This window comes from Pempheris klunzingeri, chromosome 7 (genome assembly GCF_042242105.1).
Source record: "Pempheris klunzingeri isolate RE-2024b chromosome 7, fPemKlu1.hap1, whole genome shotgun sequence".
NCBI lineage: Eukaryota > Metazoa > Chordata > Actinopteri > Acropomatiformes > Pempheridae > Pempheris > Pempheris klunzingeri.
The window spans coordinates 1,283,470-1,305,660 of NC_092018.1; the positions used below are offsets into that span (position 1 = coordinate 1,283,470).

A 22,191-nucleotide genomic window follows, 5' to 3' on the forward strand; every position below is an offset into this window, starting at 1 on the left:
ACACACACACACACACACACACACACACACACACACACCTGAACCCCCGAACCCCCGCTTATTATTTAAAAAACAAACTTTTCCGTCCTTCGTGGTATTTTTAAAATAAATAGAAATATCAGAACTATAAAGTATGAACACCAGAGTTGGTTTTCTAGATAAGATATCGATCCAAAACATTTCGAAAAATCATTAATTAATTTAACATTTTGTGGCTCGACGCCGTAACACGTACCGTGACGTCACGCGCCGGACCCGGAAGAGCGGAGCGTCGCTGTGTGCGTGAGGAGGATTGTTTACATTCCTGCAGCCCGTCAAAATGAATCCTCCGGTCATCAACTCCACCAACTCCGTGTCCACCACCAGAAGTAAGAGCTCCCCGTGAGCGGCCGACATGTTGACTTTGTGGTTTCAGAGGCGGCAGCGGACAGAGAGGCGTGTAGCTAGCTGAGCTAACTGTTAGCCGCTAACACACCTGTGTTTGTCCCAGAGTGAACAGAACTAGTTCACAGTGTAGTTTCACCCAGTTAGTGTTAAGCTGCTGAGCCGCCTGCCAGCACAGAGACACCCGGAGCCTTTTGAATAGAGGGCAGCTTTGCTCTGTGTGTGTGTGTGTGTGTCTGAATTAGCATGCATGCTAACCCTCAACTTCTCACCTGACAGTTGTTATGTCACATCCGGTGTGAGAGGATCAGATTTGTGCTGAAGGTGCATTTTCATCTCTGACTGAGATTAAAGGGCAGCCCAGGGCTCTGTCATCAACTGAAGCCAGTTTATCAGGCTGTTGCTCAGAGTTTAGATCCTGATTTTGGTTTTTAATAGAAGTTAAATATCTTAGTTGGCTCTTATTTCACTGCACAGACTGGAGCCATGTTTGACTCTTTAAACCAAGCTGGTTAGCAGGTTGTTTCCTCTTAGTTTGACACAGTTTTCTTCTTCTTCCCTTAAATCAGAGGGTCAAGAATTTAACTCTTGTTTACACCAGATAACACATAATTATTAAGGAATATATCTGGCCGCTATATCGTTCTCTTCAGAGCCCCCAGACTACATTCATAAAAACAGGAATTTTAGCTCACAGGACACAGGAGCTGCTGGTCTGCTGCTGCCTCCATCAGTCAGTTTGTTTGTGTTGTTGTGTGGCTTTGGTGTTTTAAAAGATTAATTCAGATCCAACAAAATATTTGTGTAACACAATAATATTAAGGCAGCAGACCAGCAGCTCCTGTGTCCTGTTCTCTAAAATCCCTGTTTTAGTGAATGTAGTCTGGTGTGTGTGCTGTTTGTGGTTAAACCAAAAGGATCTTCCAGGTCTCTCTCTGTAGGGATCCTTTCCATGATGCTGTCACACACTCAGAATAACACTCTGATCCTGTCAGTGGATCAAACAAGCTCTTTTAGTGGACCTACTGTGATCAGGTGCAGTCCCAAAGGATCACGTTGCAGCCATTGCAGCCCGTTTGGTGGCTGCTGGCTGAGGTGATCTACTGGACCATTTCCAACACTTTTACTACCTACCAGTCACTCACACACCAGGGTATGAGCAGATAGAACCCTTGTTTAAAAATACCAGCTTTAGACTGTTTTATGGCTGCAGAATGTCCCCCGCACGAAAAAAAACACTTTTCCTACCTACCAGTCACTCAGACACCAGGATGTGGACAGAGAGGAGCTGAGGGTTAAACATGCCACTGAACCATAACCCAGACCAGCAGCATGTTCGCTGTACTCAGCTGTGTTTCCGTGCGTGCAGGGAAACGAGAAGCCGAGCGCTCCGTTAACTGGACGGTGGAGGAGACCGAGGTGCTGCTGTGCGCCTGGAGCGACGAGCGCGTCCAGAAGAGTTTGGCAGAAAACCTTCGCAACCGCCACGTCTTCAAACACCTCTCAGCCCGCCTGAGTGAGACGGGCTTCTCCCGGAGTCCGCACCAGTGCCGGCTTCGGGTCAAAACCCTGAAGGCGAACTATGTCAGAGCCAAACTACAGCGGAGCGTGGACAGCTCGCAGCCCTGCTCCTTCAAATACTTTGCAGAGATGGATGCTGTGTTGGGCCGCAGGTCAGCGGGAGGGGAAGCACAACCCTACTTTGTTTCTCCAGAGCGGATGGCCGAGCGTCACCTCGACTCCGTGGACAGGACGGGAAGCATCCCGCTAGATTTAAATCCTGGCACAGAGATCGGTGGACACCAGTTTGTGTCTCTGGGGAGGACGGGGAGAGGACGCCTGGGCTCCGTGGAGCAGAGAGGAGGCTCCGAAGTCAAACTGGAGGACGGGGAAGTTTCAACGGATGAGTTTGAGTTCAGCAGTCCTGGATTCCCGCCGAGAGACCGACGCCACGAAGTTTATCTGGAAACGTCTGTCCATCGTGAAATGACCGGTAGGTACCGGGATTATTCTCTAAATCACCCCAGACTAAGAATAACAGCAAAACCTGCATGTGACACGTTATCTTTAGTTTCTTATGGTCTCCAATGTAGCTTTGTTCAGCTTATGATGAATTACAAACTTATTATTATTATTTTTAAAAGTGACTAAACTGGTTTGTCCAGTTAGCTTTGCCTTATTTCTGAGCTCAAATGTAGAATTTACTTGACTTTAGATGCTACATAGTGTAGATGTGGATGTTAACTGTGAACTAAAGATAATCGCAGTAGTTTTGAATTGAAGGAAACAAACTGGTGACAAAAACAAGCAGAATATACCGAAGACGCTCAAACATTTGATTGTTTCAGGTTCTTGAATGTAAAAATTCACTGATTTCTTGGTTTTGCATCATAATGAATTTAATATTTTTGAGTCTCCTTGGTCTCTGATGTTTCATAGATTAATCGATTAACTGATTGGATAATCAGTAGATTATGGCCTTTAAATCATTAGCTGGCGGTTGGAGCTCCTTCCTGTCTTTAGTAACTGTGGCTGTTTTATGTCTCAGGTGCTCAAGTGGAGAACAGCCTGAACGCCCCTTCCCCACATGCAGCACCTCCTCCCCCCCTCACCCAGTCCGCCGCCTCGCCTCCCCCTGCGCCCCCAGATCCGAGCCCCGGCGCCCTCCCCACCCCCGGCCACCACTGCCCCGACTCCACCTGCCTGGAGCCCGTCCTCAGACACCTGTCGGACTGCTTCCAGCGGCTGGTGTCGGAGTCCCGGGGCCTGCTGGTGCAGCTGGAGAGCCAGCGGCAGGAGCAGGCGCGCTGCCATCAGGAGCTCCTGGCCCAGTGGCTGCAGAGGGAGGAGCGCCGGCAGAGGGAGACGGCCGAGAGGGAGGAGAGGAGGGAGAAAGCTCGCATGGAGCACGAGATCAGAGTCCTGGAGCTGCTCACCGGTCTGGCACGAGAACGCAGGTGTGGATGTGGAGGCGGCCAGGCCGGGGCAGAGGCTCCACATCACCCCGCGGACAAAGGGGGGAGTTAGGACGCACTCACGGTGGGGGAGGGGGGGACGCAAACTGTAGAGTGGTGGTGAAGCTCAGGTGGGACTAGGGCTGCCCCCGATCAAAGACATTACCAGTCGATTAGTCGTTAGTTCAAGCCGCTAGTCGACTTATGATGCTAATTTAAGTATTTAAATGTGAACACTGTTCAGTAACTAGGGTTACCTAGTTAGGTTACCTAGTTAGGTAACCCTAACCCGCCTGTTAGCGACGATGCTAACAGGAGCAGAGTTCACGGAGCAGGAAGCTCGTCCTTCACTTTCTGGACACACAAACTGTCTGTAAACAGGACGTGTCGTTTTTGATAAATAATATATAATAATATATGATATGGTCTGTCAGTGACTGAGTGTTGACACTTCCTGTGTCAGTCATTCCAAATTAAAAGCCCTCCAGTGTTTTATACGCTGGTTTGGAGCTGATTTTGGCAAATCACAGCTCCCGAATAGAGTTTTAAATTTAGTTTTTAGTTTTTTGTTTTTCCTGCAAACAGAAAACCAATGAAAGCCTCATCGACTGTCGTTTTTTTTGGGGGGGGGGCAGCCCGCTGTGGACCCAAGTAACGACACTGGTAATGCAAACAGCCACACTCACATTCAGGGCAGCTTTGTTTAGGTCTGTGTGATGCTGAGTGAACTTTGAAACGAACCAAATACAGGAAGCAGGTTTTGTGAGGACTGACGGCCGGCGGTCAGTCGAGCTCAGGAAGATTTAAAGAACAGTTTGAGTGTGAAGGAGAATTAGTTCTTCTGTCTGTGGAAGGAGATTGTACCAAACTGTTTGATGCTCTTTTATATAAATTAAAAATAGATATTTTGAACCATCTGTTTGGACTGTTTGTCGTCAGTAGAGCTCTGAGGTACTAATGGAAGGAAAGTGTTGGTCCCTGCTGACAGCTGACAGTTTTAACACGCTGCTAAAGTCTCAAAAACCCCAAGTGATGACTTCATCACTTCAGTGTCACTGCAGCCGAGCCTGCGAGCTGTTTGGGATGACGGTGATATGCAAGCTATAAATTTAACAGCTCCCACTGATAAACTTTAATTATTAAAATAATAATAATTACCACCAACTGCCGCAACAGTCTGCATCCATTGAACAGTCTAAAGCTTGGTGATTTTGACCGACTAACTTTGGTATTTTTAAACAAGGGTTCTATCTGCTCATACCCAGGTGTGTGAGTGACTGGTAGGTAGTAAAAGTGTTGGAACTGGTCCAGTAGATCACCTCAGCCAGCAGACACCAAACGGGCTGCAATGGCTGCAACGTGATCCTTTGGGACAACTGCACCTGATCACAGTAGGTCCACTAAAAGAGCTTGTTTGATCCACTGACAGGCTCAGAGTGTTATTCTAAGTGTGTGACAGCATCATGGAAAGGATCCCTACAGAGAGAGACCTGGAAGATCCTTTTGGTTTAACCACAAACAGCACACACACCAGACTACATTCACTAAAACAGGGATTTTAGAGAACAGGACACAGGAGCTGCTGGTCTACTGCTGCCTCCATCAGTCAGTGTGTTTGTGTTATTGTTTGTTACACAAATATTTTGTTGGATCTGAATTAATATTTTAAAACACCAAAGTCACACAACAACACAAACAAACTGACTGATGGAGGCAGCAGCAGACCAGCAGCTCCTGTGTCCTGTTCTCTAAAATCCCTGTTTTAGTGAATGTAGTCTGGTGTGTGTGCAGAGAGCGATATAACGGCTGTTTGTGGTTAAACCAAAAGGATCTTCCAGGTCTCTCTCTGTAGGGCTCTCCTCTAAAACACCAGGCTCCATTCACAAAACCACTAATTTTGCCTCTCAGAACACAGGAGTTGCTGATCTTTACTAAAAAGCTGTTTTTTTTGTAACTTTAACCATTTTGCATTCAATATAAAATTAATGTATTGAAGCATAAAAAAGGGAAACGTGGTGCTGTGCGTTCCTGATGATCTTCAGTGCTCCGTGTTGAAGCACAAACATAAAGTCAGTGTTTATTTATTTGTTGCCCTGCAGGGACATTTCAAGTCCAGCACATCAGCACTTGCATAAGAGACCTTTAGCACAGTTCTGCCTCCCCAGTCAGAGTAAACATCTGATCAGTCTGCAGTCCTGCACCCACACTGCTCTGATTTGTGATGTACCTCTGCTGCTCAGGCTCGTGGCAGTTAGCTTCACCCTGCTTTACACAGACCTCCAGGCTGTAGCTGCGCCAGGCTCCAATCCTTCACTGGAGCGTTCAGCACAGGCCGCCCTGCAGGAACGCTGAAATGCTGAAACCAGACTGTAATACACACTGGTCAGACTGGTGTTCTCTTACACAGGTATGTTTTAAACCACACAGAGATTCGTCAAGGATAACTTTGGTATTTTTAAACCTGGGCCCTACTTGACATATTTGAAATGACTGATAGGTGCAAAAAGCAGCTACTCCAGCCGTTCTATCGCTCCCTTCAAACACACCAGACTCCATTAACAAAAGCAGTAATTTAACCTCTCAGAACACAGGAGCTGCTGACCTACAGAAGCATCCATCAGTTAATTTGTTTGTGTTATTGTGTGACTTCTGTGTTTAAAGGGCTCATTCAGATCCAACAAAATATCTGTGTAACACACAATAACACAAACACACTGACTGATGGAGGCAGCAGCAGAGCAGCAGCTCCTGTGTCCTGTTCTCTAAAATCCCTGTTTTAGTGAATGTAGTCTGGTGTGTGTGCTGTTTGTGGTTAAACCAAAAGGATCTTCCAGGTCTCTCTCTGTAGGGATCCTTTCCATAATGCTGTCACACACTTTGTCAGCTCTAATCATAAATTTAAATGTTTTTTTCCAATATTTGTTTGCAGTAAATGAAAACAAAGTGGAATAAGCAGAATGTGCACTTAGATAAAAACCTGGTTCATTGTTTGTGCTGTGTGTGTTGTGTTTGATGTCCAACACAGTGACTGCAGTCCTGATCTTTTGTGGTCAAACTCTGTGCGGTCATTTAAGCGAGAGGAAAGCTGGATTAGTGCATCTGCGCTAATACCAGATTACGTAATACCTCTGGATGTTGATGAGATTCGGGATGATTTGCTGTTATTGTACCGTGGCTTATTACTGCGTGGGGACAGTCAGCCGAGCACGAACCACCCTGAACAGACATGTGAATAGAAGTCATGTTCAAAAACATCGATGGTCCTCTTCTATTTTCTGGTGTTTAAAGATAAGCAGGACAGTCGGGGAGGCGGCAAACAAACGAAAAGAGGCCTTTGTGCTGGAATTACTTGTTTTCTGCACATTCAAAAAGAGTAAAAGAACAATTTTCAGCATTTGTTTGTTTTGTAACCTCAATTTCTCCTTCATAACCGACCTGCCTTTTTAAAATAAGAGCTAAATAAATAGAAATGTTTAAATCTGTACATATTTATTCTTTTTCTTTTTTAAATCCTGGACTTTTATTTGATGTGAAGCTGCGTTTTTTTTCCTCTTGATGTGTCGCTCACGTAGAAACGGTGAACTAATGAAAACAGCAGACAGACAAAACCGTCTGACTGAGCTCATCACAGCTGATAGAATTCACAGCAATTATAATTAGCATTTTTTTGGTGGTCGGGAAGCTTTAATTCACACGACCTGAACTTAGAACGAGGCTGACCGCAATAAACTGGAAATATTAATGTGCATTTGATCTATTCATTTGTTTATTTGAGAGACATCAGGATGAAAATAGAAGATGTTAACATGCCAGAGTTTATTTCAGCATACAATAGAAATATACAATATAAAGTACGAAAACAGACGCACTGACTGTGAAGCTTGTTATCTTACTTTTCCTCTGCAGTTTCACGGCAGGTCACGTTTAAAGGACGCATATTAACGCAAAACTCACTTTTTAATGTCTGTTCGACGTAAACACGTGTGTCTGGTGTGTCCACAGACCGTCCGCTGTCTGTCTCTGAGTGTGAAAACACGCTGTTTAGATTTGCCTCCCTCTATGATGTCATAAGGGGATCTGTCGATCATGTGACCAGCCCTTCAGCGGGCGCTGAACAGCCAGAAAGAGACGTAGAAAGACCTGAAAGAGAAACAAAATGACCTGAAAGAGAAACAAAATGACCTGAAAGAGACATAAAACTATGACAAAGCAAAGCAAAATAACCAGAAAAAGACGCAAAATAACCTAAAAGAGACAAAACAACCAAGAAAGAGTCAAACATTCAGCCTAAAGGTGACAGAGAAATAAAACATCTTATTTCATCTTTTAGTATTTTGTAATTTGGGGTTTTTATTCTTATTTTAGCTGCTCAGTACTTAATAAGAATAATGACTAAGACTAATAAGAAAAGTTCCTTATAAATAGAGTTTATTATAATTATTAGAGGAAGCGAAAGAGATGGAGGGGAAATGAAATTGAAAACTAGAAAAGAAAAGAGGGGGAGGATGAGAGAGAGAGAGTGGGAGGGATGAGGGATGAGGGGGTGTGGTGGGGGCTCGTTCTCTCCTCTGATTGGCTGCTGCCCCCCCCCCTTCATCAGAAAGCTGTGAGGCGGCTCCGGAGCGCACACAGTCAGACTGGAGAAGGCGGCGGAGCAGCGACAGTACCGGAGCTGTGACCCCCCTGTGACGGCTTCTCCTCTGAACACCCCCGCTGCTGGAGCTGCTGGAGCTGCTGGAGCCCAGGACACCCGCCGGACCTCCCCACTCCTCCGCCTGAATAATGCCGCAGTGAGCCGGAGGAGCTGCTGCTTTCTTCACATGTTGAGCAGGAGAGGAACTGTTCCGCACGTTGTTTTGGGAAAAGGATACGAGGGGAGTTGTTACCTGGAGCGCTGCCTGTTGAGGTGAGCTGGGAGGATCTCATGTGGGGGCACGTTTGGTGTTGGTGTTGGTCGCTGTGTGGTTTGGAGACGCGCCGGAGTTTGGCCAAATTGCGCGCAGGTGGTGTGAAGAGCGCGCTGCTGCTGCTGCTCCTCCGGCTGGAGGCTCCCCCAGCTCCGAGGCTCCCCCAGCTCTGAGGCTCCTTCCGCGGCTTGTCCGTGAGTGTTCGGGCTGCAGGTTGAGTCTGTGGTGTCCCCTGATGAATAATAATAATGGGGTTTCTGAAGTCGGTGTCAATGGCGGACTATTTTTAACCCCACTACCTTCTGGCTAAGAGGATTCCCCCCCCCCTGCAAGACAGTGAGGGATCAGCTAAGTTAATCCCTCATCTCTCCTGAATAACTCCCCTCTGCTCTCCCCTGTGTTACACACATGCATCAGGCTTTCCTTAATGTGCTGACAAGTTAAATCCGTTTATTGGTGGTTTGGCCGGCGGACAGTGAGACAGAGGCTGCCTCCTCTGGAAACACTTGAATGACTTATTGTTGCAGTGGATTACAGGCTGCAGTGTGTGTGTGTGTGTGATGCTCTGAGTGTGTGTGGAGGCTGCTGGGATGTAAATGTAGATGAGAATGTGTGTTTGGTGTTCACGTCCATCTCTTCAGCTCTGATTTCTTAAAGGATGTGTAATAAATGTGAGGACGGAGCTGCAGCAGTGAGGACGACCACAAGCTGGGATTCAGTCTGGACCACTGTGTTTAAACACAGACTCCCAGACGGTCTTTGATTTGTAAACGGTCAGATAGGAGCCGTTAAAGTCGGCACAGAAGGATCGGTGAGCGGGGAGCCTCCGCTTGAAGTGACTGATAACGTTTCTTACCAGGGAGCCAGTAGAGGAAGCAACAACCAAGAAACAGAGACACAAATCTGAGCACAGAGAGACAGAGAGACACAGTAAAGTGTTATTAAACAACTTAAGAGGCATAAATTGACCAAAAAGTGATGTGAAACAACCACAAAGAGGTAAAAGACAAGAGAGCAAGGTGTGTGTTGAGATGGGGAGGCCTTTACATGTCTGTGCCCAGGGCCCCGTCCCATCACGATCCGTCCATGGAGATCAGGAAGATGCTTTTAAACTCCAGCCTGTTTGTTCAGCGTCCTAAACGTTCAGGGGGAAGACGTGATGGAGAAAAGTGGCTCCTGCTGCAGCGGCCCTCTGTGTGGGGGGGTCGGCGTCCCTGTCGGGGCCTGACAGAGTCCTTTATGGAGGAGTCGTCCTTCTGACTTAGCTGTGTTTTGTACTGAAGTGTGTCGACTATCGGCTGCAGCATCTTTACGTTTCATGTTTCAGCTCTTCGTTGGAGCCTCGTGAAGCTCAGTGAGTGAACTGCTCCTCACTCCTCAGTCTGAACACACTGTAGCTGACCCAGCGGGGGGTCGGGGGGGTTAAAAGGTGGAGCGTGATGGAGATTCCTCTGCTCTGACTTCTCACTGTTGTTGATGTTCACCCTCTTCCACCAGGAGTCTCTGGGAGGATTCATCATGAGCAGTGTTTGGTTTTAGTTTCTAGGTGTGTCGGCTTGTTCCCTTCCTTCTTGAACGTGTGACAACAAAGACACAGAAATCCGTCTCCTATCAGTAACTTTAGAGCTTTTATCAATCAAACGGTGTCCTGAGATCTTGGAAAGTTCACTATGAACCAACCAGCAGCCCAGAACCAGGACTAGTTCGGTGAACCAGGACTAGTTTACAGAACCAGGACTAGTTCGGTGAACCAGGACTAGTTCACAGAACCAGGACTAGTTCAGAGAACCAGGACTAGTTCAGTGAACCAGGACTAGTTGGGCAGGTTGGTTTGAAGTGGGTTATGAGACTCTTGAGCCTGGTTTAGTTTTAAACTCTAGTCTAAGCTCCAGACTGTATTCAGACCCCCTCCACTGCTCCTCTGCTCCTCTGCAGCTCTCAGCTCTCTGTCACCCTCGCTTCCTCCAGCCGTGGATGAGTGAGATTCCTCATGCCTCTCAGTGTTTACCCAGTGTGGGGGGGGGCTGTTGATTTAGTGCCGGCCCCTCAAAGAGCCCCCTCCTGCCCCGACAAAGCACAAACAAAGCCTGTGTCCACTGTTTCTCTGCATTTCTGTGACTCGTCGCAGGTCTCGGGGGGGGTTCAGATGTTTCATCATCGGGGAGGCTGCAGCTCTGCGTCGGTCTCGTGGAGCTCGAGAATGTTTCCCTGCGTTCAGGTCTTTTACAGCCTCTGAAGTGCTGACAGGAGCTCATCACGAGCCGCCGTTAACTCTGCCCGGGGGGGCGGGAAGAGCCCCCGTCTGCTCTTTGATGGCTCGTATTTGCAGCCCCGCCCAAACGCTTGGACAGAAAATTACCTGCAAGCTTGGTTTCACGTAAACGGGGGTGTTTTACTCCTAATGTGACGTTTGCCTGGGGAGGTTCGGGGATTTTTAAGCTGCTGCCCTTCTCTATTTCCAAACACCCCCCCAGGACTAATAAATATTTTGACATTTCTGTGACCTTTCACTGAACGATGGCCTGAAACTAAAGATCTTCCTCCTCACCTCCACATCATCAGTGTTTCTGTCCCTCCGTTAATATCATGAGGGAAGTTACAGACCTTCAGACCCCCCCCCCCCAGTCAGCTCTCTGCCAGTCTGACAGACTCACGGCCATGTGATGATCAGCAGTGATCAGCCGGGAAAAAGTGGAAACACAGTTTGAGTTTCTGTCCCACTTGATTCTGGTAAAGTGGAAAATTCCTTCGTTCCTTATTTTTTAGAAACATGATTTAACTCCTGAACCACCAGAAACACAGGTTTGATTAGAATATCTTCTGTTTTTAAATCCAATTAAAGTCCAAACCAGACTCCTGTTTACACACTGAGGCAGATGGCCACACACACACACACACACACACACACACACTGAGGCTATAATTAAATCCATCCATCCAACCTAAACAAACCCCCCCCCCTCCTGAGGGGAGGCGAGCTGTGGCATTTTGTTTGTTTACCTTCAGCTGCCAGCAGCTACATGCTAAGAGTTTGTTTTTGTCGGACCGGAGGACTTGACATGTGCCTCCACCCCCCCTCACCCAAACCCCCCCACCCCCCCATTCAGCACCAGCAGCAGCACACACACACACACACACACACACACACACAACACCTGGGAGCCAAATGTAAATCAGGGAGCCTCAGTTGTCGCTGCTTGTCGGTGTCCTGCTCTTTGTTTTTGGGGTTACGGCGAAGCTGCAGCTGGTGGAGGAGGAGGAGGAGGAGGAGGAGGAGGAGGAGGAGGAGGAAGAGTACACATAGCCTCTGTTATCGCCCCAATCTTTATAAATAAGTAAAACTTCTTCCTTTATTTCTTAATTTGCTCTTTTTTGTGTTTCTTTTGTCGCTTTGGACGAATTTACAGCCCGAGAACAAGACAAGTCGAGCTGCAGACATTCAGTCAGTTAATTAATTAATTGGTCGTTTGGCAGAAAACGAATCAGCAACTAGTTTAAGTTTGAAAAGTCATTTTTTCATTGTTCAGGTTCTCTGGTGTGAATATTTTTTTATTCTAATGAATTAAATATGAGACATCTGATGTGATGTCTTGACTTATTGAAAAATAATCAAGATTAAACATTAGCTTCATCAGTAGAGTCTTAAAACGATGAAGATGAGGGTGAGAACACTGACAGGAGACACGGAGAGGTTAGTGAATGATCTCCAGCTCAGTGGATCTGACAGGGTCACTGGATCTGTAGCAGCATTTAAAACTCAGAGAGGTTGATCTCAGTCCCACTAAGTGACTGAAAGGAGCAAACAGGACCTCAGTGGATCCAGAGTCCTGATTTAAAACCTCTGCTCTCCTTTTTCTGATACTTAAAACAGGTAAACGTCACTTTTAGCTGAGTGGAAATGACGGCGGCATAGAAACTATTTAAAGTAAATCTGTCGTATCTGCTCCGATACAGATCCAGTGGATCTCTGCATCTCTATCTATACATCGACTGTCTTTTCCTGCCACATCGTTTCCATGTCAGTCTGACAGAACTCTGGAGTCTGGAAACAGCAAATACATGAATTAGTGAAATAACCTGAAACAATGATGGAGCATTCAAATAGTCACAGATTAACTTGAGCTCTACGTCTAACCTAAACACCCCCCCTCCCTCCTTTTGTGGGGGGAGAAGAAGGCGTGGGATCAGGATCAGGATCAGGATCAGGGAGCCGCTGGTTTGGATCCCAGCTGGGAAAAGTGAAGAGCCGAGTTCTCAGCCCTGGATCACCTGCTGCTGACGTGATCCTCAGAGCTGATCTGAGGACCAGAGCTGCTCAGGAAACACACTCACAGTGGAGGAAACTCTAAACAGGACGTCCCAGCATCAGACCGCTGGTCTCCCCGTCCCTCCCTCTGCCTCCCCCCTGTCCCTCCCCCAGTGTCGGGGAGGCCACATGGTGCAGCAGATGCTGGGGCCGCTGTGCTCTGACTCCTCACCCGCTCCTTTCTCATGGAAATTCCTGCTGCTGACTGGCTGAATAATAGTTTTGGTGTGTGTGTGTGAAAGTGGACGTGTGTGTGTGTGTGTGTGTGTGTGGTGTGTGTGTGTGTGTGTGTGTGAAAGTGGACGTGAGGATGGACGTGTGTGTGTGTGTGTGTGTGTGTGTGTGTGTGTGTGTGTGTGTGTGTGTGTGTGCTCCTCCCTCCTGCATCATCCCCGGTAGCGCCGCAGCGTTTCGGCCTTAAAGGCGTCCGACTCTGCAGGCAGCATACTGACGAGGAGGTGTGGGTGTGGAGGGTGGAGGGGGGCGGGTAGCAGGGTTGTTGCCCACCTCCCCCATGTGAAAAGGCCTTTTGTGTCCCCCCCCCAGCCATAAGTCTGCCCGGCGTGGCACGGAGCGGCAGGTTCAGGGGTCAGCAGGCCGGCAGAGGAGCGGCTGCTTGTTCTCTTTGTGAGGAAAGAAGAAACTCCTCCTGTTTACAAATGAGACGCAGTGAAATCAACATAGTTCAGTTCAGTCGTGATGCTTCTTCACCAAAATCTGCTCTGGTTCTTCAGTTTGGAGCTTCCTGGTGAACCGGTCTGCGTTTTAAAGTATGCAGACGATGGAGCGCATTGATCACCTGAATATCTTTGTTCTCATCCCTCCGTCCTCTCTCCAACCTGTAGGTGTGACGCACCGACTGTCACCAGACCATAACCGGTCTGGTGGGACCAGTATTAGATATTAAATATCTGTTACAGATGTGTAGAAGCTCTCTGGACGTCCTGACGGTGCTTCTCTACAACAGATTCTTCTTTCGGTCGACCTTTCTTGTCGTGCCATCACCTCCTCGCAGCCCCGAGCGTCCTGCGTGGCGACAGAGCCGCTACTGTTTGAACACGTGGAGCGATGAGAGTTCACTGTTTTGATCGATCTCAGCGTGACTCTAGCAGCACAGGACTGCACACGTGGTCACACACACACACACACACACACACACACACACACACACACACAGTGAATAACGTGATCAGGGTTGAGGCAGCGTCTTGACATTTGTGAGTCTCTCACAAGCTCTTACATGTTTCTGATGTGCTTTCTGTTTGCGTGTGTGAGCACGTATGCAGAACTTTCCCTATGAGCTGCGTTAGAGAATCTGAAACCTTCGTCTTCATTTCTGGGAATCGACCCATTTCCCCAGCAGTGAAAAGCTGCTGCTCGTGGGATGATTTCCACTCCCACCTGCAGGTGTGTGAGGTGTGCAGGTAGGGAGGCGCTAACGCTGTCGGGGGTTAAAGCGTCTGTTCTCTGTGACGCCGATGACTCATGTCACTCTGTTCTCTCGACCACAGTTTGCATTTGTGCGTCCAAATAAACTAAACCGTAACCCAGAGAGCTTAAAATGGACAGCAGGAGGAAGGGTGGCGACCGAACCGTTTCCCAAACAATCTGTGTTTGTGTCTGAGGACTATTTTAGGTTCTGCATCAGCGTCTGCAGGGAAGCAAGAAGGAGTGTGACTCCTGTCTCTGTCTCCGTCTCTGTCTCTGCAGGACAACATGCCTCAGACTCCTCCGTTCACCGGGCAGCTGAACACCAGCGGCTACAACAAGAACCTGTACCAGACCAAGGAGGACGGCTACCCCGCCCTCTTCTACCATGACAACAACCTGGTGTCCGGGTCCCTGGAGTCCCTCGTTCACCACCTGGTCCCGACTGCCGACTATTATCCAGATGTGAGTGTTGCTGCTTTTACATTTTACCTTTTTTTTAAATCCCTGGTGCTTCTTTTCTTTTGCAGCTTCATCAAAGTAAGAAACCTTTCTTCTTCTCTGAGAAGCTCTGCTGCGTTGAGACTCGCCGAAGTCTCTTTACCTTTCTTTTGTTTCACTGCACCGGGGATTTAAAGTTTTAGCTTCCCTCACTGACTGTTTATATGTTTTGTTGTTTAGATATAATTCCCCCCAGTGAGTCTGATTTCATTTCATTCTTCTTCTTCTTCTTCTTCTTCTTCTTCTTCTTCTCTCCACAGAGGACGTACATCTTCACCTTCCTGCTCAGCTCTCGTCTCTTCATTCGCCCGTACGAGCTCATGTCGAAGGTGTGTCACCTCTGCATGGAGCAACAGCGGCTCAGCGACCCCCAAGCTGACAAGGTCTGCTCTTCATCTTCTCACTTCTACTTCCTCTTCGTCAATTTTGGGGATCAGTGGAATAGAGCTGCAGCGATTAGTCAATGAGTCAAACCTCAGAGAACTTATCAGCAGCTATTTTCAGTCTTTTTGTCAGATGAAAACTTAAAAAATGTGAATATTTGCTGCTTTTCTTGGTTTTTCATGCTAATAAATGTAATATTTTTGTGTTTTGGATTATTTTATTTGACAAACCAAGACATCTGATGTTGTGCCTCTCAGTTTTTAATGTTTTATCGACTAACTGATAAACCAATTAATGGAGAAAATAGATGAAACTGTCTCCTTTAGTGGAATATTTAGTTCCAACTGGGCTCTTATGTGTGTTTTTGCTGCGTTGTCAGATGAGAGTCAGGAAGATTGCTCCCAAGATCCTCCAGCTGCTGACGGAGTGGACGGAGACGTTCCCGTACGACTTCAGGGACGACAGGATGATGCGGAGCCTGAAGGAGCTGACCCACCGGCTGGCCAACGGAGACGAGGTCAGTCCTCGCTCTTTTCTTTTCTCCAAACCTTCTTCTGTTTGCATCAGCAGCGCCTAAAGGAAGGCTGAAGCCGGCTGGCCGTCCAGTGCTCATGTCTGTCTCGTGTGTTTGACTGTCATCACTCAGAGCACCTGTTGGACTGGGAGCCAAACAAGTCCCTCATTTTAAGATCATTCCCAATCATTTGCTCATAGTTTGGGCTGTTAGAAGTGTGAAAGAGTTCCTCTGGTCGTGCAACAAAAGGAGTCGTTCATACTAAGCGAGTTAAGAAACAAAGACTGATGAAATAATCTGTTTAGTTTAGGTGTTATCACGAGCAGCGGAGTGCCGGAGCGCACAAGCAGCAGGCGCAGGCAGATTTTAGCTGATAGCGGTGGAGGGAGGTGGAGGGAGGTGGAGGGGGGTGGAGGGGGGAGGAGGGGGGCGTCTCTGGCAACAAAGCAGGTTTTTGGGGCTGGCTGAGGGGAGAGAAAAGCCCCTTTGTTCGCCGGCTAGGTGGCTTTTTTGTCGTCTGTGTGTCGCTCCCTCCCAGGCAGCGTTTGAATTGTTCGGCTGCTGCAGAGCTGAATGTCACCAGCTTAGCGCGCCGTTTTCAGAAGTTTGTATTTCAGCGTGGTGGAACTGATTTTGTCCTGTAGCCTCTGTTATCTTTGTCGCACATGCAGACCCTCCACTGTTGGACAAGAATATTAATTACCAGGCTATATCATGTCTGTTTAATCAGACAGAAGTGTAGGAATGACAGGAGCTCTCGTGCTAGCTGGTTAGCTCTGCCACCAGGCTTTATGCTAAGCTAAGCTAACTTCCTCACGGCTCTGTCCTTATATTTAATGCACAAGTCTGAGGCATCGAATGTCAATTTCTTCAAATTGATGTTCTCTGCGTTGTTTTTGTGCAGACAAGCTAGTTCTTTGCTGCCTTTGTTACTAGAGCTAATAGGGTCGGGAGATAAGAGCTTTTGATATCAGTTAATTTTATGATGTGTTGTTGCAGTGACTGTATTATCTCACAGCATCACAAAAGAAAAAGGGATTCTCTGAAAACATGATTCTACCTCTTTCCACTCTGTTGGCGATGTAAGGAAACACATCTTTATGACACCATGGTAGAAATGTGTTTATTGGCTGTCTTAGGGTTTGGCCTTCGTCTAGTGCTGATGGCTGACGGCTCACGGTAATGACCGTATGGTAAACTCCACATTGTGGCACAGCGTGACGCCACTGACGGTGATGATGTTGGTGGTTGTAAGGTGTATGGTAGGAGTCCTACCCTGGTTTCTCCAACTCCAACCCCTCGTCCAAGTCACGAGACAACCAAGCCGATACGGTAACTACTAAGGCCTGGAAACACGATGGCTAAAGGGGCTCCGGCAAAGCTTGGTGGACCAATCATCCGCCAAGTGGAGCGAAGAAATGATCTGGGAAACATTAATGGAAAAGATGCAGCAAGGTTTGGAAGTGTTTTGCTCCAATTGGTTGAGCATGGCTACATATCAAATGCCCCCCCCCCTCCGGTAACGTTCCCACTACAGTTTCCTTCAGTCTGGACAAATAATTTGGTTAGTTGTCCTGATGGTTTCACTCGTGTTCAGCTGAGGAATGAGTTGCGTGTCTGAGTTAAGTTGGAGACCAGACGGTGATGGGAGGACACGCTAACATCCCCCCCCCCCCCCCTCAGTGTTTCACATGACTCATCAATAGTACAAGTGTGAGTATTGATTCTGATTTAATCTACGAATCAATACGTTTCTCAGATGACACATTTACAGCTCCCATATCTGCTGTCCTTGTACAACCCCCCCCCCCCCCGGACACACAGGACATCCTGACTGACCCCCCAGTGACTCTCCGTCGTTTGATGGCCACAGAAACAGTTTGATTTTTTAAAAGTGTATCTAAATAATTCAGAGAGCTGCAGGAGTGAATCAATCAGTGCTCACTTATCAATCAGCAGCTGGTTTGATCACTTTGACTAATTTCTAAGCAAAAAAAAAGTAAAAATTCTCTGATTTTAGCTTCTTAAATGGGACTTTTTCTGGTTTCTTCACACCTCTATGACGGTAAACTGAACATCTTTTGGGTTGTGGACAAAACCAAGAAGTTTTTTGGTTTTTTTTTACATGTTACGGACCAGACAACTGATCAATTAATCGAGAAAATAATCAGCCCTCCTTATCAATGGCTCCACTGTCAGGTAATAGTGAAGCTTTGCTCTACTTTTTCATTATTTGTTTTTACAAACTGTTGTGATTTTATTTGATTTGAGCCTTTATTTCTGTTGGACGTCTGTGGTCGTCAGTATAAATGAGTGTGAAGACGAGCGGCTCAGTTTGGGTACAAATGATCAAACATGTAGGAAATGAAACTCTTCTGGTCTGTCAAGTTTCAGGTTTAGTGATTTAATTTGTCTTCTGGTTGTTTGTTGCGTCACCTTGTTATTAGGAGGTACATGCAGCAATATTATAACCACAAAGTCTTGTGTAATAACTTTAACTTTCAGTTTCTCTTTTTGAAAATATAAACTCGTCCACTTGTCCTCTGCTGTTGGACTTTATTCTAACAATGTCAGAGCCACCTCAGCGTTAAACTAACCAGATTTATTGGCATCTTTACTGAAGGGAATTCTTAAAAACAGTTTTACTTAAAATCATGTTTTATGATTTGTGTTGGAAACAGAGAGGATGCTGCCTTTGAGTGACCCTTTTCATGAGCACACAGAGAAACGCTCTCTCAGTGAAAAGACAAAGGGCACAAACACTAACTTCTGTGTTGACAAAGCAACCTTTTACTGTACTTGAACGCCCCGTGGATGTGCTGTGATATCATGTAATCCACGTGCACGAGCACTCACGATTAGCGCAGCGTGACCGGGAACGTCTTTTCCAGCTGAAAAGGCCCTTTGGTGCCTCAGGTTAACAAAACCGCCACGAGCAAACGTCGAGGAAGTAAAGTTGTGATGCTGTTTATTCATGGCTGATGAACCCGTGATGATGAAACGTGATCTCTTCCTCCGGTTTGATCAGGACTAATTTGCACTCGTGTTTCTCACAGATTCTCCAAAATGTGTTTTGAAAGCGAACCACATGCAGGTCTTTTTGAATTCAGAGTTGGGTGCAGATTCCTCAGAGCGGCGACCGCAGCGCTCTGGGAAAAGGGTTTGAGTCCAGAATAGACGTCCCAAACATCTGGGCAAGGTCGAGTCCAGACCACAGTCTGAACAGTCCAGGACCTTGATCTCCGCAGTAAGACTGTCATTATGGATGTGGTTGGATATATAGAGAAGTGCTGTGATCTCTTGATCCGACCTCATGGTGCTGGTTCCCTCAAAATGTGCAGTTTTTATTTGGCCCCAAGTCCTTTTTGTGTTATTATGATAAGTTTGGCTGATCAGATCTTATATTATATATCCAGTTTGGACGCTGGGCACATGTGATGTAAAACAGACGCTGGGTCAAACACTTCTGTCTTAAAAGGTCCCAAATTGTGCTGATTTAAAGCTCATGCTTGTGTTTTTGGAGGTCCCACCTCATCACACGACTGCTGCTGCTGCTGCTGCTGTTTTCAGCCTCGTTCTGAACATCTTCATGGTAGCTGGTTGTTAGCGACGTAAAAACAAGGGCGGACAGCGAGGAGGTGGTTTAAGGAGGTTTTCAGTCGGCCTGCTCAAATGTGATGATTATTATAAGATGGAGCAGGAGAAAAAGAGAGGGTGGTCGTTTCTCATAGTTTGGCGGTCAGTAGGCAGACTGAGGACATGCTCAGCGTCCCTTTATGACGGCTGCTGTTGTACTGAATGTTTAATCCTGAGGTCACTGAGAGAAGAAACTTAAACACCTTTCGTTTGTCTGGTTTCCCTGGTTTCAGTGTTGATGTTGATGTTTGTCGGCAGGATTACAGAAAAACCTGGTGTGAGGGTGTCCAGATCTGCCTCAGTACCACTTGCAGATTTGCGTATTCTAGACGAAGGGTATTCTTGGCCTTGGCGGAGGGTCTGAAGAGTTAAGACTTTGGATCGATGACTCTAAAGACTTGCTGTTGACGTGCACGTTGCCTCCTAATACTTGGAGGCTTGACCTGGACTTCACATTGCCGGTAAACGTTAGTTCGTCCTAGTCGGGCGTTTGGAAGGCATCCCTGTGCCGTCGTGACTTGGCAACACGGGCGTGTTTGTAGATAAAAGAATCCTACGCGGTGCATCTTTCTGCTGTCTGTTCATTAGTGCTGCTCGGCTCACCTGCTAAAAACAGCCAGGCCGTTTGTGTGGGTCAGGTGGTTCTCCGCAGGAAGCACCACCGCTCGGCCAAGAAAAACAGGACCTCCGGTGATGTGATGGCACGAACCAACCGCGCGCTCAGTCGTGGTGACTTGTACTGAGCGGCCGTCTGCCACCTCAGGATCACTGCCAGGGTCGATAGCGTAGGGAACGGCGTGCCCCCGCTAGGCCCCCTCTGTCGTAACGGCAGTACTTCTGATGAGCGAGCGTGGCTCCCTCTGCTTCCAAATGCCAGGCGTGCTGTTGTCTCCGGGATGAGGGGCTATATTTATCCGACCCTGGCCGTCCTCTGTTTGTAGTGGGGACAGAAGCTACGGCAGATGGCCGACTTTGAAGTGGAGACTGGAGGGATTTTCACTGGTGGCGTGTTTGTGTTGTCCAACTGTGCAGGAGTGTGGTCGAGCATTTGCCGAGTGTTTACACTGATGTTACTGTGTCTGAATGACAGGAATACTGTGTGCAAATGGACACTGTTGAACTTTCCACCCATCAGACATTTTGTGGCTGTTGTTCGATTTAAATAACTGAATTAATTCACCGTTGATTCAGTCAAACATCGGCTGCAGAGCAAGAAGGTGTCGACACTGAGAGCATCGTTCATTTGCAGATACGACCAACAACGCAAAGTCTTTTTTTTAGTTTATTTAATTTGGGGTTGATTATTTTTCTCTCTGAGCCGTTTGAAGGCATCACATCCGTCTCCCAGGACATGTGATTGACCTTTTTACACATTTTGTCCAACCAACACTCCCAAAAAACAAAGATATTCAATTTACAAAGATTAGAAAACAAAGGAAATCCTCACGTTTGAGAAGCAGGAACCAGAGAACGTTTGGCCTTTTTGCCTGATGAATGAATTAATCATGTGAGCTGATTATCAAAACAGAAAATACACGAGTTTATAACAGTGATTTTTATGCTATTAGTTGACTGGTGGTTCAGAAGGAGGGTTTGATGCCAAAATAATTGGCGGTCTGACAGAAGATTTATTAAACAAAAATCAGACCGTTGACGTCTCCTCTGTTATATGCAATTGTAAAATCAATTAAATTAATTGGATTTCAAACAAAAACCAGCAAATTAAAGGTTTATACAAGATTTTAAACACTGAACTGAAAAAATGATCTAATCATGACATTTACAGCCTTTAGTGAGAAGCAGAGATCATCTATAAAGAAGTTTCGACTCCCGCTAGCGTCTTATACTCATTTCTATTTTCTATCATGTCATTTTTCTTCTTCTCTCTGCGCTCTTACAATCACTCCCTGCCAAAACTGTAATATCCACAGAGCCACAGTTGACTGGCCGACATGTGAGGGTGTCTGTTCATGTGCCATCACACCTATCACAGCCGCTTCGCCGTCACACAGAGGCATTAGTCACACCCCGGGAAGGGGATTTCAGAAAAGGTCCCGTCCTGGCTCTTTCCAGTTGAGCGATGAAAGCCAGCTCATTTTTCCCCACTGCCTGATCGCCGCTACAACTCCCCACTCTTGATTGCCGTCCAGGCACCGGGCCTCCACATCCATTCTGAGGCGAGCTGTGTCTCCTCCCACCCTGTTGAACCGGAGTCTTGTTTGCAGAACCCAGATTCTGGAGGCTGACTTGGCAGAAAGTTGAGGGTGGAGGGATGCGGTCGTGAGAAAAGAGGCCTCGTCACCCCAGATTCTTTGGGCAGCTCATACCGGCGGTACGGGAAGAGGCCTCAGACGGGATCCTCCATGTTCATGCAATAACACACACAAGATTAAACACACATGTCCTCCTCGCCATAGACGCTCTTATGCAACCTCTGTGCTAAACTGTGTCAGCGAGGGAACAATTATCTAACCGTGGCCTGTTTTGAGTCCAGCGAAGGTTCAAAACAGGACGACCTCTCCACCTCCTGAGGCCGGGGGGCCAAGAGTCTCCCTCCCCTCCCCCCGCTGCCCCCAGTTGAGCTGAGAGGCCTTAATGAGCCTGGCAGGAAGAGGCTTGCATAACCTAGCGAGTGACCCACCCCAGTGCACGAGCAAGAAGAAGCACTGCAGGCGTGGAGTTTTGAGGGTCGCTGTGCGGTTTGGGCTGAGCGCTGGCGTCAGTTCTGCTGACATGGAGTCAACATGTGTGCTGTAAATTCCTCTGAGGTTGTTATCACTCTCTGCCACAGATGAGTGGTTGGGGATTAACCTAAAATGCCCACAGCTGCGCTAAACAAAGTGGCTGCACGCATACTACTGCAGATTTTGGTCACGTTTACGTCGTGCTCAGCGCTCCTGTTCCTGCTGTCGCTTTTCTTCTGCTCTCAGTCAACAAACTTAATGGAAAAGTGATGCAGCTGTGTCTAATCCCAGTGTTTCAAACCTGTTCAGAGCTCAGAGAGAGGACGAGAAAACAAAGTCACAGTTCGTGGTCAATATGTGGAGTCAGAACCTTTTGTGGAAATATCATCACCTCTCTCTGAAGGTCTGGACTCCCAGCCAGAGCCCTGCTGACTCCCATAGGAATAAAACCAATCAGCACCATCACCACCAAGCATCATCATCATCAATAGTT

General features: G+C 47.2%; 2 protein-coding genes across 2 annotated transcripts in view; both read left to right on the plus strand.

The window, feature by feature from the left end:
• Positions 1 to 268: 268 nt before the first annotated feature.
• Positions 269 to 3,411, plus strand: LOC139203524 (uncharacterized). Its single transcript, XM_070833318.1, has 3 exons — positions 269 to 368; positions 1,754 to 2,377; positions 2,933 to 3,411. The coding sequence occupies exons 1-3, from the start codon at positions 320 to 322 to the stop codon at positions 3,409 to 3,411; spliced, it is 1,152 nt and encodes a 383-aa protein (XP_070689419.1). The 5' UTR covers positions 269 to 319.
• Positions 3,412 to 8,153: 4,742 nt separating this feature from the next.
• Positions 8,154 to 22,191, plus strand: part of rasgef1ba (RasGEF domain family, member 1Ba) — a 29,085-nt gene continuing 15,047 nt past the window's right edge. Inside the window, exons 1-4 of the mRNA XM_070833677.1 lie at positions 8,154 to 8,244; positions 14,262 to 14,444; positions 14,741 to 14,863; positions 15,244 to 15,381. Coding sequence (XP_070689778.1) covers positions 14,268 to 14,444; positions 14,741 to 14,863; positions 15,244 to 15,381 — 438 coding nt within the window. The 5' untranslated portion in view covers positions 8,154 to 8,244; positions 14,262 to 14,267. The remainder of the gene's footprint in view (positions 8,245 to 14,261; positions 14,445 to 14,740; positions 14,864 to 15,243; positions 15,382 to 22,191) is intronic.